Source organism: Xenopus laevis, chromosome 7S (genome assembly GCF_017654675.1).
Source record: "Xenopus laevis strain J_2021 chromosome 7S, Xenopus_laevis_v10.1, whole genome shotgun sequence".
NCBI classification, from domain to species: Eukaryota; Metazoa; Chordata; class Amphibia; order Anura; family Pipidae; genus Xenopus; species Xenopus laevis.
In genome coordinates, this window is record NC_054384.1 from 32944794 (window position 1) to 32962195 (window position 17402).

Below are 17402 nucleotides of genomic sequence, written 5' to 3' on the forward strand. Positions count from 1 at the left end.
AACTTTTTTTTAATACAGTTTCTTTTTTTAGTTATTTCTTTTCTTCGTTATTTACACTAAATACTCTAGCATTTACAATTCATAGTCTGTATATGTCTTTGTGCCATAAGCTTTGTTTCATGGTTATTTCAGCAGTTTTTATTTTTAATTAAACTGTGCTAGGAGTTAAGTAATATATTATTTCTATCATTGTATGTTTTAATGTAAATGTTTGAAAGAACATCCCATAAAGCTTTCTGGTGTTGAGTTACAGTAATGAGAGCTTGAGCACTCTTTAAATCTTTTTCTGCATGTTTAGCTTCTAAAGTTGGCTGATTTTTGGAAGATGATCGACTTGAATTAATTGTTTGATTAGCTTACCTTGTTTTGTATTTTGAGGTGTATAGCTATTGGTGGCTTTTACTAGATACTACAGATCATTCTATATTGTAATAGCCCACAACTAGACCACTCCTAGCTTTCCAATTGTGATGCTCAAATATTACACATGGAACAAAGGGAAACTGGACCAAACAATAGTGTTTTTTCACATGTCAATTCGTCCCTGGATCACTGCAAGTGTGTGTTAGTTCAGCTCCTGAGACAGCATAGTAGCTTTGCCAATTCAACTTCAATATAGCATATAAACAAAATGGTCCTCTGGAGAGCAAAGCAGTGAAATTCTTTTTTTTTTTAGTTTTATTTGAATTGCATAGCCATACATGTTTCGGACCAAGCAGGTCCTTCCTCTGGTGCAGAGGAAGGACCTGCTTGTTCCGAAACATGTAGTGCTATGCATCTCAAATAAAACGAAAAAACTATTTTGTTCACTCCTTTGCTCTTCAGTGGACCATTTTGTTTATATGTTTTTTTCACATGCTTTAAAACCATTGAATGTGTTAAAGTATAATGGGTATTTGAAAGGTTGCTTAAAATAGTCTTTATAGGATGATACTGGACCAAGCAGAAACATTTGCAAAAGTGCTTTATTCACACCTGTTTCAGGTTATCACAAACCCTTTATGTTGTGTGAATAAAAGATCTATTGCACATGTTTCTGCTTGGTCCAGTGTCATCCTGTAAAGACTATATTAAGCAAACCTTTCCAATATACATTAAACATATGCAAAATGTAATTGCAAGTGAAAGTTGTTTTTTTTATCACTTCCTGTTCCCTGTCCTCACTGGTTTGATGTATAGCAGAAGCCATTTCTTCTCCACGTCTGTTGGCTTTTGCTATATTTTTTTACGTGTCAGAACCAACAGTGCAGAGAAAGCAGGCAGACAGATACTGCTTGCAATTACAAATACATAAACAAGTAACCGTTAAAACATGCAAATTTTTAACTTTAGTGTATTTTTTTAAAGTTACTTAGAATAACATTTTATTTTGTTTCCTCTATTTCTGCAGAGCTTTCTGAAATTGAACCCAATGTATTTCTTCGTCCTTTCTTGGAAGTTATCCGTTCTGAAGATACTACAGGGCCTATCACTGGACTTGCTCTGACATCTGTAAATAAGTTTCTTTCCAATGCACTTATAGGTAAGCACTTGTAAACTCCTAGTTTTATTGTTAATTTTGGATTTGGAATTTTACAATTGCCTGAATTTTTTTTTAATTTACTTCTCTTTGATAAGCCCCAAAGGATCATGTGCACTTCAATATATACAGAATCTGACTGCCTATGCATACATATATTATAATACATTTCGTGCAAGTTTCTCTCACATTGCCAAAATGCCCTAGTTTAGTTTTGTCACCTCCAATCTAGATCATTTATTTAAAGTGGCCACAGCTGTTCTTTGAAAGTGCTGCTGTACTTAAAACAAAACACAATAAACCAGATATTAAAGTAGACCTGTCGCCTAGAGTCCTGCAGCGGGTCGGGTATCAGCAAAAACCTGCTTTCGGGAGCGGGTATGGACACGGGTCAGCGGTTCTCCCGGTTTGTGAGTCGGGTCGCGGATATTGCCAACAGCGAGTTTTACGCCTCTTTTTCTGATCGCACCTACTTCTAATGATGTCACTTCTGGTTTACAATGACAGCACTTCCTGTTTCTTGATGGTCAGCGGGTCACAGATCGGGTTGTGGATGAGGTACTTGCGGGTCGGGTAGCGGGTCAGTATGGGTTGTGGGTCTGGTTTAACAAATTGGTTCCGTTCATCGACTCTACCGTCATCAAGACATAAAAAGCTGTATAATAAAAGTCCTTTTCAAATAAAACATGAAATCCAATTCTCAGCTGTCAATCAAATATTGTCTGCCACTTCTCTATGCCTTAGGTATAGAGGCGGGTAAGACCATTACTTTTGATTCAGCACTTATTAGTGTCACTGCTATCCCCACATTCCTCCAGTTCTCTTAACCATTTAATTGTGTAGCCAGGCATGGGGATGGACATCAGGTTCCCCATTCTGGGGCAGAAACAAGATTCTGAGATGATGCAAAATTCATCTGTAGCAGTCAAAAAGTATTAAAATAGATTCTCTAGAGACCCACAACCCCTTCCTGTGGCCAGTGTGATTCCTCTTTAAATTCTACAAAGTCTAGGCTACATTGCAGGGACCTGATTGGCATAAATAACATTAATATAACCTTTTTATACAGTTATGTGAGGTGGGTGGGTCTTAAATTAATTAAACTGACTTTGTCTGCCCTTCTCTTTCCAGTAGAGGTTGGATATAAACTAAACTTCAATTTTACCTACCATGATTTTAAGTTAGTCATTTTGCATTATTTTTTTGTGGTCCCACCTATATATTATCCATAATACATTTCCTGAATTCTCTGAATCCTGGTCCCCTGAATCTCTGCTACTTTTTGATACCTTTGCGCCTTCTTATTCCAGTGAGTGAATGATCTTGAAAAGGTTTTATCGACCTACTTTCGAAACGGCAAATAAATGCCGATCTTTGCCTGGAGAGGCACCACCTAAATGCCCTAACTCCAGTAATCACCAGATTACTGTACTACATGTAAGTTAGCTCCCCTTGCCTAGGACCCCTAAACGCTTTTATTCGCAGTCAGTTAAGGGTTCAACAATGGCAAAAGAAATGGCACATAAAACCATTTGGCCAAATCATCACCAATGTCAGAGGGAGACGTTATGAGTGTAGGTCCCCAAAATTTAAATGGATGTGTCAAAAAAGGCTTGTTTTTTTATTATATCTTTAATGCCTCAAATGTAGCAAAAAAAATTAATTTTTAATTTTCCCTGAAATTAAAAGTGGACACAAAAAAATGGAAAAATACATTTGTTTTTTTTAAAAATAGATTTAAGATGTTATCAAACCCAGGGGACTGCAATGGGAACTTTGTGTGCCCCATCATATTCCAACTTATTTCTGGGATTTTTGGAGGAAACCATAGTCCATGGAAACACACTATCCTTCTATGCAAATAAAATATTAAAGTGGATTCGCTACATTGATGATACTTTAATATTATGGCTTGGTACCAAAGAGGCCTTAGAATTTGTTGACAAACTTAATATTAACAATCTCAATATTAAATTGACTATAAATATGTCTGAATCTGCAATCTCCTTCCTGGATCTGATGATCATTAATAAAATAGAGGGAAATTGGTTACCAAAAACTACAAAAAGGAGACTGCTACAAATTCTCTTCTAAATTTAGGTGGCCATACACGGGCCGATAAAAGCTGCCGACAGACCGTGTCGGCAGCTTATTGGCCCGTGTATGGGGGCCCCCGACGGGCTTCCCCGATCGAGATCTGGCCGAAAGTCGGCCAGATCTCGATCGGATGGGATTAAACATCCCGTCGGATCGCGGCCGCATCTGTTCGTTGATGCGGTCCCGCGATCCGACCGCCCGTTTGGTGAACGCTAGGATCCGATCGTTGGGCCCTAGGGCCCACGATCGGATCAGCCCGATATTGCCCACCTCAAGGTGGGCATATCGGAGGGAGATCCGCTCGTTTGGCGACATCGCCAAACGAGCGGATCTATCCGTGTATGGCCACCTTTACTCTAGTTATCATCCGTATTCGGTTAAGAAGGCACTTCCAACAGGCGAAATCCTAAGACTTAAAGGAGTAACAAACCCTTTACCAAAAAAACCCTACCCCCCACGTAGACCCCCCTCCCTCCCAGCTTAGCTGCCCCCCGGGGAAATGCCCCTAACTTTTTACTTACCCCTCGGAGCATAGTCACAGCATTGGAGTTCACAACTGCCATCTTTCGGGTCTTCGTGTCTTCTTCCGGCGCTTTGGCAATCTCCGTCAATTTTGGCGCAACGGTAAATTGCTCCAACTGCACATCTCCGTCTCAGCTTACGGAAGATCCGGAAGATGGCTGCGTGGAACTCCGATGCTGTGACTCTGCTCTGATATTACATGCTGTTATCTGTTTTGCATGGCTCACTTGGCCAATGATTTAAAATCAGACTAACACAGCTTCAGCCAGTCCTGTTATGCAGCCACTGCCCCCTAATGGTCACAAAAAAGTTTGATAATACTGTGCTTTAATAATTTTTTTTCAAGTACAATATGATACTCTAGAAAATAATATATAGTGTTGTCCATGTTTATCAAGGCAAGGCTGGAACTATTCTGACACTGAATTATTTTATATGGTCTCATTTAAAAAATCCTTTATTATTTGTAGCAAGGTACATTGTCTATTTGAACAACGTATGCTACATGAGACTTTTGGGATGGAGATCTCTGAGTCCGTATTAATCAAATAATTCTATTTAAAAATGATTTCCTTTATAAAATAATACCTTGTACTTAATGGTAACTAAGCTGTATCAATCCATATTGATTTTTATTATTTGGTTTATTTAATGTTTGCATGTTTTAATAGATTTAAGTTACAGAAAGAGCCCTTATCTGGAAAATACCAGGTCCTAAGCATTTGGGATAATCTATCCCATACCTGTACTTTTAAATAGTTGTAGTGATATTTCTTGTATTATAGGACTTATTCAAACCTTTGCATGTAAAAAAAAAATGAAAATCTGTGTATAATAGAAGTAATTCATGTAGAAGTTCCATGACCTGTATTAAAAGGGTGGTTCACCTTTAAGTTAACTTTTAGTATGTTATAGAATGGCCAATTCTAAGCAACTTTTTCAATTGGTCTTCATTTTTTCTTTTTTATCGTTTTTGAACTATTTGCTTTCTCTGACTCTTTCCAGCTTTCAAATGGGGCTCGCTGACCCCCATCTAAAAACAAATGCTCTGTAAGGCTACACATTTATTGTTATTTCTACTGCTTCTACTCATCTTTCTATTCAGCCCCTCTCCTATTCATATTCCAGTATATTATTCAAAACATTGCATGATTGCTAGGGTAATTTGCACCCTAGCAACCGGATTGCTGAAAAGAGCTGCTGAATAAAAATCTAAAAAACTCAAAAACCACAAATAATAAAAAATGAAAACCAATTGCAAATGGTCTCCGATTATCATTCTCTACATCATACTAAATGTTAATTTAAAACCCCCTTTAAAGAACTGCAGCTTTGTGCCTTTATATGGCTATGAAACTCTAAATATGACCATTGAAAATATATGCAAATATGAATTTTAAATCTCTCCTGAGTATAGAAACCCCACACAGGGCACCCAAGGTATGTTGATTCTAGAGATCCAACCGCTTTTGGCACCCCTGCAAATAAATACTTGCCAGTGCTTTGAACTCTAAAGGCAACAAATGCCTATGTAGCCCATGTAGAATATATTTGCCAAAAATTTTCACAAAATGTCAATAAATCAATGCAATGGTATTTTTGTTTTTTATACCGGAAATTCTGCTTTTCTCGTGCAGCAGAGCGCAATTGCATCAGAGCTGTACATATCATTACTCTGCCTTGTAAAAACCCCAAATAAATCGAATCTACACAGTGTATATGGATGTGATGACTAACACTTCAGCCTCTGTAAATAAGTTTTTTTTAAGCCCCAATAGTGTCGTAATCCCATAAAACAAATGTTTTTATTTAAAATTCACTTTTTAATTTTTTTATATTACCATATATTATAAACGAATTGATTGCTCAAACTGTGCAGGCCCCAAGGATATAATAAATATTTGAAAAATATATATCTTCTATTTTGACACAGAGTGATGTGATCTAGTCTTCACTTTTATTTTGTGTATGTGTGCGAGTTGTGCTTTAAAGGGGAATTATCATGTAAACAAAAATTTGACAAAAGTTTGGAAAAACTGTTTCTAAATATAACCCATTATTGTTTTGGACATAATGATGGTACTTTTTACTATTGTACAGGTATGGGATGATTTGTCTGGAAATCCATTATCCAGAAAGGCTATCTCCCATACACTCCATTACAATCAAATAATCCAAATGTTAATTTTTTTTTCTTTTTCTCTGTAATAATAAAACAGTAGCTTGTACTTGATCAAAACTAAGATATACTTATTCCTTGTTGGAATCCAAACCAGCCTATTGGGTTTATTTAATGTTAACATGATTTTCTAATAGACTTAAGGTATGAAGATCCAAATTACAGAAAGATCCATTATCCGGAAAAACCCAAGTCCTAAGCGTTCTGGATAACAGGTCCCATACCTGTATAAGAAAGAGCACAGGTCGATGATGTAATAGAGCCAACAATTTTTCAAAATAATGACTCAAATCTTGCAGGAAGAAAGCGGAGAATAGTGCGTCGTTACATCATTCTAATTAAAGTTAATGAAACAAAGCTTAAAGATTAAAGTTTATTAACTTTTTGTTGCCAGATAATTTACCTTTTAACTTTTTTTTAATAAATGCTGATCATCTAGCTATTATTTGTCTCTTTAATTGTCTCTAGCATTAAAATAACCTAGAACCGTAGCAATTTAAGAATTCTTAACTTTTATGAATCAAGTAAGGGAAGTGGAAGATTTCCAAACACACATTGATGTCATCCTGAATGTTTTCATGGTAAAAAAAAAATGCAGACGTGAAGAATTGATAAATATCAAAAAAATGTAGATTTGCCGGAGCAACCCCATTTTTATTCAATATAGAAGTACATTTGTCATTGTGACTGATGATAAATTGGTGCGTATGTGGATATGATTAGATGTTTTTTCATTCTAGATCCAAGCCATGAAGGCACAGCTGAAGGAATTGAAAACATGGCAGATGCAGTTACACATGCCAGGTTTGTTGGCACTGACCCAGCGAGTGATGAGGTTGTCTTGATGAAAATTTTGCAGGTAACTCGAGAGGAAGAGGACTACATCTCTTTGTCCTTATCTAGGGGCAATTAAATGAATTACCTAAGCCCTTTGTATCCTGTTACATGGAGACACAGCCATGTTTTGACTCTGTAAAAGCTTTGCGTCTAATGTTATTTTTTAAAAGGATGGGGGGCGGTTTGCGTACCTACGGTAAAAGCTTTTTAGAATGAAACATAATTAAAAGGTTTAATTAATTGATTATAGTAGTTTGACAACCCCGCTTTAAAACCCCAACGGACCGCCAAGTCCTTTGGGATTGTAAAGGGAGGGAGGAAACAAAATTTAACTTCATCAGGATAAATGAAAGTATAGCAAAAGTAGAGCAATCTGTTTGCCATAAAGAGGGCTCTTTTTTTAAATCAGAAAATCAGCAATCTCTTCTTATGTACAGGTATGGGATCCGTTATCTGGAAACCAATTATCTAGAAATCTCCGAATTACGGAAATGCTGTCTCCCATAGACTCCATTATAATCAAATGTAATCAAATATATAATTAATATAAATATAATCAAATTTTTAAAAATTCTGTAATAATAAAACAGTACCTTATACTTGATCCAAACTAAGCTACAATTAATCCTTATTGGAAGCAAAACCAGCCTATTGTTGTTTATTTAATGTTTACATGATTTTCTAGTAGACTTAAGGTATGTAGATCCAAATTACAGAAAGATCCATTATCCAGAAAACCCCCGGTCCCGAGCATTCTGGATAACAGGTCCCAAACCTGTAGTACAAGTATCTATATCTGATTTCATTTTTCTTTTTTGAGACCATCTTGGTTTCTAAAATGTAGGGACCTTGAAAGCAACACATACATGTATTTAAATGTATTATAAATATCGAACCCTGTTCATCTTCAAGCTGTGCATTCAAATAGTAATGTAGCATATGTGACTTGTGAGAAGTTATTGTCGATTTGATAAGATTATTATTTTTAGTATACTAGTAACAACGGAATGATACAAGGGTAAAACAAATAAAGAGCGGTTACATTTGTAAATATATATTTGCAAGGCTTAATTTATCAATGCTGTTACCTCCATAACGTTACTGTTCATAGCAACATCACGTCTTATTTTTGTTTGACAATGCACTCGACACAAGCATGCTTTGATATCCAGTGTGACATTCTGTACTTACAGGTTTGGCATCACATAAGTCAAGATACTCTATAATGCACTCCATAAATAAAGAAACTAACTCACCACTGTTGACTTGCCATTTTTGCACTCTTGCATATAAGAAAAACAACAACCGTAATATGATTTATACCAGTAAATTTCTATCTGCTTTAAACCTCAAAGTTTTCCTGGTGTAAAAAAGGGAGAAGGAGATAGAATGAATATCTCTGTGTGATTTTGCAGTGTTGCCATTGTCCACAACATTGGTTATCTCTGTACTATGTAATTATAGAGTCTGTTGTAAGTTATTAAAATCATTCTTATTTTAGTATTATATATTATGTAATACTGACTGACTGCTTTTTACTAGAAGTGTTTTGTCATTTATAAAAGCTTGAACTGCTGAAGGTAAATGTCTAAAATAACTTCTTGATCCATGTGAAATATTCTGTCATTCTGTATATTGTCGTATTTTGGGTTGGGGCAGCATGTATGGCTATTCATTTAAACATACTCTACCTATTTCCCATTTAGGTTTTGCGGACTTTGCTTCTCACCCCAGTTGGAGCTCATTTAACAAATGAATCTGTTTGTGAAATAATGCAGTCTTGTTTTCGCATATGCTTCGAAATGAGGCTGAGTGGTAAGTTTTAAATTCATTTTTGTATTTCTTTTTTGGCTGCAGTTATATAAAGGTGACCTTTAAAGAAGTTTTCCTCGTCCATAAGTGTTTTCTTAACCATATAGATACCCATAGCAAACAATCGATCATTGGCTTTTTTAAGGACAGATTCAGGTGGAATAATGAATGCAATAATTTGATTGGTTGCCATAGGTAACTGCAATAAAAGGAAATGAAAGGTGCTCCAGAATAACAATAACACATGCGTGCCTGCACCAGAGCTCCCCGGTAAGCGGCTGGGCGGCATGCCGCCCCTATTATTCTGCCGCCCTAGGCCCGGGCCTGTGTGGCCTCGCCACAAATCCAGGCCTGGGTCCAGGTGCACCAGCCCCAGACCCCCAGGTTCAGGGAGCGGCAAACTCAAAGACACAGGAAAAAAGACTGCACTATTCGGCACTCTGAGGAATCCACAGGGCCAAAAGTATGTTAAAAGAATAAGTCTTTATTAATCATAGTTAAAAGTATAAATGCATCTCCATAGGCCCTACGTATTTCGTGCCTGCAAGGTACTTAATCATAGGTAATTGGCCATGGGCAATTTTGCCCAGTGTTGATAAATGATCCCCACTGAGACTTAAACATAGACCTTACCACTCAAAAACACTGACATCTCACTACATAAAATGATGTGTTTACTGACAAATTATTATCTAAAATCTTATAGGAAAGAGAAATGCAAAGAACAGCTACACTGATGGGCTACTTTTGCTTATCCCATAGCTGTCAGGGGAACTGATATCCATTATATTGGTCGTCAAACAACCCAGTGCGGCAGAACTCTAAATGGCATCAAACCTGCAGCAGATAAGAATTGTACGCTATCTGCGAAATTTGTATAGCACTGGTTTTTTTTTTTTTGCAGTATTATTGCTCTTTTAGAATAATTGTTAAATGTTTAAGCCCCAAAGAAGTATTGCTTAAATAAGAGGAGCTGGATTTCTAGAGACCCTATGTTACTTGCTTGTGCAAGTCATTACATCTTTTAATATTCCAGTATAATTATTGGCCCTGTCCATGACTACCTCCGTTGCTGTAAAACAGGCATACAGAATAAAAGTGCTATAAAAAGTGATACAAATGAAAACTGCTAGAAAGTTAATAATCCTGCTAGAAATGGTATTAGCAAGCTAAACTGTCTAAGCAAAGGGATATATTTCTTATAACTAACAGTTAAAACAACAAGCTATGCTTTGTTCAATATTTCTGTTTTTATTAAAAATATGTGAGTGAAATTTATTTTTTTTAATTATAATTAACAGAACTTTAACAATTAAGTGTTCCTGAAATGACACCGAGAGATTTTCAATAAAAATCTGCTTTCTATATCAGACCATTCAAATCTATTGTTCTAGCTCCACAGCACCATCTGGTGTCCCCAAGACTTCCATACAATGTGTGCTGTTGGGGGGTAGATTGGGCTTGGTTTTAATAAATTTGCCGTAATCCTTTGTAAACAAGGACTGGAGGGGAGTCCGCTTGCAGAATCCTCTTGATAATATCACACAGCATAATGACACCTGTGTTATTTGTTTTTGTCTTCATAGAGTTATTGAGAAAATCTGCAGAGCACACTCTTGTCGACATGGTGCAGCTGCTCTTCTCAAGGTAAACCCTCTTGTGTTTGCCTGTGCCTTGCTGACACAGCCCCCCTGAGGACTGGCATATTATGCACTTATTCTGGCTCCACAGGGCAGGATGCGCAGACACTCATCTGTCTTCTTTGAGGATGGGCGGTCTACTCTAAAGCAAGTGCAGGGCATAAAACACATACTTATAAATTGCATTTGCCCCTTTACTTTGTGGAAATCCCTTGTAAAACGGTATTGGTCATTATTCCAAACTAATTATGCTTTCCAGAGCAATTAAATTTAAGTACTGGAAAGTACAAAGGAAATATTTATGCAATCTAAATCTGCGTACTTGAATAGCACATTAAATTTGGCATTGTGTATTTTTACCTTATTTCAGCTCAATAATGTTAAACCTCTTCCCATTATGTACTGCTTTATCAGCTGCCATTTGTTCTTTATTTTTAATGTAAGCTGTAAAATAACTTTTAATTATGGTACTTATGGATTTAGTCGTGAATGCATTACAGGTATATTATATAAATTCCTGTGTGTGTGTATATATATATATATATATATATATATATATATATATATATATATATATATATATATATATATATATATATATATATATATTTTTTATATATATATATATTTTTGTTTTTCCAAAGCCTTTCACATAATGATTTGTGTGACACAGAGTCATAGATCATGGGGCATTGTTGTGGACCATAGAAAATAGCAGTTAATGGGAAATGCATGTCCCACATGAGCCTGCCAAGATTTTTTGGCCTCTCTGTAATTTTATGGACAGTTTATGGTATTGTTATTTCATTCACATCAGTTTCTGAACTCAGCATTGTAGTAGTACACACATACGTGAGTGAGGGGGAGTATATCATTGTGTGTGTGTCTTCTCCAATTATAAGAAACATAACATTTTAAAAACAAGTATTTGCCATTTTGTTATACTCCGCTATAAACAAAAGGTAAGTGCCTTTAAAAGTTGTGTTTTGAGCTTTTCTAGAAGCAAAATAATGTTGCAATTCCTTCTGGTTGCTTTCTCATACTGTGCATGAGAGGTTTCAGCTCACAGCACTGTAGGTTGGCGTTCAGAGTGTTCCTGACAAGGAACTGCAGCCTACCTTTCTCTCTGTGAAGGCAAAGCTGCTATAGGATACTCGCATGCTAGTGGGCTAATGAGCTCAGACGATTAGGACTTGCACACCAGTGACTTGTAGTGGAAGGTATCTATGTGGAGCTCCGTTAACCAATGGCGTTACTATAGAGGAAGCAGACCCAGCAGTCGCAGGGGGGTCTACTTCTTCTATAGCTAATAAGAAAACTCCCATCTCCCCAGTTGCTCTCTTACCGGCGAGGAAGGGGATGCAATTCAGGATGTGGGCGAAGTCGGGGTGGGATATGGGCGGGAAGTGGGGATAGGAGTACGCCGGCCCCTCTGAAGGTTTTTTTGCAGGGGGCCCCGGCACACTCTAGTTACGCCACTGCCATTAACGTTGTAATTTTTTAAAGTTACTAGTCCATTTTAGTGTAGATTTTTAGCCCAGATTGAAATCAGAAACAAAATTGCTATTCTTGAGGGCTTACAAACCTAGGCTGATGTTTAAAGATGCTATTGCTGTAATCAGGGCTGCCAGTAGGAGTTACAGGGGGTTTTGCATGTGGGGGCCCAAGACAGGTAAAACCACTGATTTGTGGTTTGTAAAAGGGCAGGCGTATGGGTGAGTTGGTATGGATCATGGGTGGGATTTTTAAATAATGAGGTGTGACTGGGTGGGCCATACCATATGTGCACTGCCCTTTTTTCATCATTGGGACATTGTAGCTTCTTCATTTTCCATCAGATTAATAATTGGGCCCCCAAGTGTGAGAGATGCCCGCTGTCTTAGTAGTATGGGGCCACATGATTCCTGATGGCAGCCCTGTGGCAAATGTGAAAGTTCTAAACCAAGCAAGTTATGGGGGCAGGACACTTATGTGCCCTCCCTGACCCGGCATGAATATAGTACTAGCAAACACAGGCAGCGCTGTACTCACAGGATAAACACAGAGCACAGAAGCCTTCTTACATTTTCCTTTGTGCAGGCCTGGGCGCAATCCATCCTTTTTGGCATCATGCACCCATGAAGCAAATATGTAAATAATATGTCTCCTTTTACCCGTTATCTTTGCTGACTGTGGGAAGAGACTGAGTCCACCATCTGGAGAACACTGATTATGTACATGACTTTGTTGCAAGAATAAAGCTAATACCATCCAAAAAATAATGCTGCTCGTGTACTGTTTGCCTAAAGGGCAAGTCAACCCCTAAATGAAAATCAGCCTAATTAAAGAAAACAATTCTAAACATTGTATCAACAGTCTGAGCCACCAGGAAAGAGACTAGGACAGACAAACACTTTTAATAGCAATACATATACAAATAACTTAAAAAACCATAGAACATGTGTAATTAATATATAGTTGCTTAGAATTATATTTTAATTAGGCAAAATAAAACATTTTTTTTGGGTTGTCATTCCCTTTAAGACCATGTGGATAGGTCATAGGCTATTCTAAAAATGTTCTGTGGACAAATGAAATCACAGTAACACTGTTGGGGTTCAATGAAAAGTATTATGTTTGGCAAAACTGCATTTCATTACAAGACCCTTATCCTGGCTTTGGCCTGCTTTGCTGCCCCTGGGACCCAGGACAGCTTACCATCATTGATGGAACTATGAATTGTGAATTGTACCAGCAAGTACTACATGAACTACATGAACTACAAGTCTACCTACCCTTTTTAATCCAACATTCCTTGTAGTTAGCACAGTGAAGTTAGAGACATATCAAGACATATTCCATAATTTGCACAACATATTAAGCATATATGTGCTCTTGTGATATCCTCCAAAATGTAGGATTAATTGTTTTCCAAATAAACTTTTTTTTACATTTTTAAGATTTGTAATACGGTATTATTGTACTTATTCAACCTAACAGTTTGCCCCCCCCCCAGAAGTCTCTGTATGTTAATACCTTAAAGGAGAACTAAACCCTAAAAATGAATGGCTAAAAATGCCATATTTTATATAATGACCTTATTGCACCAGGTTAAAGTTTCAGCTTCTCAATAGCAGCAATGGTCCAGGATTGCAAACTTGTCACAGGGGGTCACCATCTTGGAAAGAGTCTGAGATACTCACATGCTCAGTGGGTTCTGAGCAGGTGTTGAGAAGCTAAGCTTAGGGGTTGTCACAAATTTTCAAGCAGAAAATGAGTTTATCCTGTCATATAAGCTTATGCTACAAGGCTGATTATTAAATTCTAATGTCCGCTGCACTGGTTTCTGTGCTGCCACGAAGTAATTGTTTGTATTAATCACTAAGCCTTATATTTTAACATTTATATTCTAAATTTACTGCATATTTTGAGTCGGTCCCTAAGCTCAGTAAGTGCCAGCAGCACAGAGCATGTGCAGTGAATCAGCAGAAAAGAAGATGGGGAGCTACTGGGACATCTTTGCAGACACAGATCTTTACTGCTAAAGGGTTGTGGTTGCCTTGGGCTGGTTCAGAAGCCCAAAACATAATGTACAACATTTCTACCCTACTTCTTTAGTTAGGCTTTAGTTCTCTAATTTTGTTGGTTAAAAAAAAAAAAAACACATTCAACACCCCCCAAGACTTTAATAATAGACATTGACAGCTTTGCTCATAAACAGATATTTTGCCACACTTAGAGGCACATTTATCTAAGGTCAAATTTCAAATTCATGTGAGTTTTTAGAACTCCCCTAAACTTCCATAAATTCGAAATTCGACCAATCAAAATTTATTTTAAAAAACTGAATTTTAAAACTCAGATGAATTAAATCTACCTGAAAACTAAATCAAATTCGATTTGAGTTTTTTCTCTGAAAAAAACTTGAATGTCAGGAAGGCTGCAAACAACTCCAAATTGATCCCTGGATCTCTCCCATTGACTCGAACAGCAATTCGGCAGGTTTTGGGTGGCAAATAGTCTAATTTGAATTCTTAAAGGGCCAGTATGATAGATCTCAAAAATCGAAATTGAATTTTAAAAAAACTCTAATCGAATTTGAATAACTCCCTAGTCTAATTTGACAGTTTTGATCATAACAAAATCAAAAAATTAGAATTGAAAATTCGAATTTTCAATTCAACCCTTGATAAATCTGCCCCTTAACGTTCTTGCAAACAAACTTCAGCCACTGAATATGCGCTAGCCTATTTGAGGAAAAAAGGGCTTGCTTCCCTTGGGAATAATATTTATTCAGTTGAGTGGCCTTCCTTCCTTTCAGGAATAGGTTTATAACCCAATTCCACCAAAATGCATGTTAAATAAATCATATACCAAATATACTTAATTTTTTCTTAGGAATATTTGGGGTAGATTTATTAATAGTCATTGCCACAATTTTGCTGTTATCTGAGCAAGTTACAGCAAAAATTACAATCATGATTTTTTCCACACATTTTTATAATTCTTAAACATAGTCAATGGGAAGTGTATATTCAGCATTCAAACATGTTGATAATCGAGTTTTCCTTTCCCAACAAAGTTTTTTTATTTTTTTTCCTGTTCTTGTTTTTTTTTGCCTTTACTTTACACAACTTCCAGATTTTTCTCAAATATGAAATCTGCAGACAAACAGACTCTGGCAGATTTTGGCTCAATTGGCGCTGAAGCCAATTTAACACTTTTGAATGCAGAAAAGAGAGGAGGCTACTGCCCGTGGTTAGGGCTGAAATCAACCAGGGTATTTCCGTGTGACCCTAGTATAAATAAGCTAGAGTCCTGCATCAGGTTGGGTACCCGCCAATAACCAGCGGAACCCTGCAGTTGCAGAAGTTTGGGGAGCGAGTATAGACGCGGGTTGCAGTTCTCCGGATTGCGGTTGGATCGCGGGTCTTCTCAATAGCGAGTTTTACTCCTTTTTTCCGGATCACGCCTACTTCAAATGATGTCACTTCCGGGTTACAACGACAGCACTTCCTGTTTTACTCCTTTTCTTCGGATCACGCCAACTATTAATGATGTCACTTCCAGTTTACAATGACAGCACTTCCTGTTTCTTGATGGGTCAGCTAGTCGCGGATTGGGTTGTGGATAATGTTCTTGCGGGTTGGGTAGCGGGTCCAAGCGGGTAAGTATGCGGGGTGCGGGTTGTGGGTTGCGGGTCAGGACTCTAAAACAAGCTACATCTATCTGTTGGCTATTGGACAGGAGGAAAGGGTTTATCAGTAAACTAAAAATGCGGAGCTCATTCTGGCAGCTGTAAGGATTGTCGCAGGGCTAATATACCTTTAGAATAGTTCAACAAGCGCTAAGCATGTACGTAACTGATAGATTATTGTTGTTATAGCTTTTTCGTATCTTCCTGTGAACAAAATTTCTTTCATATTGCCCTAGATTTGGGGAAATAAAAGGCATTGAACATTCTTACTTTTGTTGTAGGGGTTAAAAAAAAGTTTGATGAATTGCAATTTTATTGTGCAAGCCAAGTTGTTAATGTCGCGACAGCAAGCTCCAATTCATAATGTAAGTGCCTTTCTCAGTGGCACAAAATGCCAGATTGACACCCATGGAATCTGATATTCCTATTTACTTGTGTCTGTATGCAAGTGATTTTTGTTCCTCTTGGTCTTTGCTTTCTGTTAATTTTATTAAAGGCAGTGGTATAATGTTTTAAATGAGTGTTCAAAACACCAGCCCCATGAAAATAATCTAGCTATAGTTTATGAAGCAAAGTGGATTGACTGGTTATTGATATTTCATCAAAACATATTGAATTAAATAGAATGCAGTGTAGCCAACTACTCACGTTTTGCTAAAAATATGTTAATCCAGTTAATAAAGGTGCTATGATATTTTGCCTTAAAGAACCAAGACAGCTGAGTTTGACAGCAATTTTCTTTCTTTCTGTTTTTCAGGTTACCGCAATTTAAGGAAGAAGCAAAGAGTTACATTGGAACTAACATGAAAAAGGTGGGATTTCTGTTTCTAAATTGTGAATTTCAGGGTTGGCATTTATTTAGTATATCTGTCGTTATGTTTAACTGTGTTTTGTAGTAATGAACAGTGCACTTTTACTTTTTATTCAGCAATAATTATCCATGTGAGAATGTCAGTACCTTCTGCACTGCTGTTATCTACAATAGGTAATAACATTTTGCTCCCTAATAAAAATGTAGATGCTGTAAATATATATATATATAAAATTTCAAGTATGATCAAAGAACCAATATTCATTTCTCAACTGGGATTTTATTATGAGTGTTTTGCAGATATATATAATATATATACACACACACACACACACACACACACACACACACACACACACACGTACACACACACGTACACACACACACGTACACACACACACACACACACGTACACACACAAACATTTATTGCAGATGAATATCATCTATATTCTTGCTTGTATAAGAAAGTCTATTTAAAATTAAGTGTTTGGCAGAAATCAGATCTGCACTACCTTCCTAGTAGTTGGTTGTCATATTCCATAATAAAAAATAAAAATGTGAAAATTTGTCAGTGACAAAGTGGCAGCAAGTCCCTGGCTTTATATTTATGCACCATTGTGACTTTTCGAAACTTTGCATCATCGTTGCAGCTCAATCTCTAATTTAAGTGAACTGGTATGACTCCTCCATTAGTCCAATTGAGGCAGGCCCGGTTTTCGGGAGATGCTACCTAGGCCCGGGCCTAGGGCTACAAGATGTTTAGGGGTGGCAAGCATGCGCCCCTAAAATCTTCTATATAACTTGTAG

The 17402-nt window shown here is 37.0% G+C and overlaps 1 protein-coding gene across 10 annotated transcripts in view; it reads left to right on the forward strand.

Moving 5' to 3' along the window:
- The window catches only part of gbf1.S (golgi brefeldin A resistant guanine nucleotide exchange factor 1 S homeolog), a 144615-nt gene that overhangs the window by 54782 nt on the left and 72431 nt on the right, over positions 1-17402 (forward strand). For all 10 annotated transcript variants that reach the window (XM_018227592.2, XM_018227598.2, XM_018227597.2 and 7 more), the window contains 5 exons: positions 1391-1522; positions 7058-7176; positions 8861-8969; positions 10553-10613; positions 16540-16594. In XM_018227592.2, coding sequence (XP_018083081.1) covers positions 1391-1522; positions 7058-7176; positions 8861-8969; positions 10553-10613; positions 16540-16594 — 476 coding nt within the window. The remainder of the gene's footprint in view (positions 1-1390; positions 1523-7057; positions 7177-8860; positions 8970-10552; positions 10614-16539; positions 16595-17402) is intronic.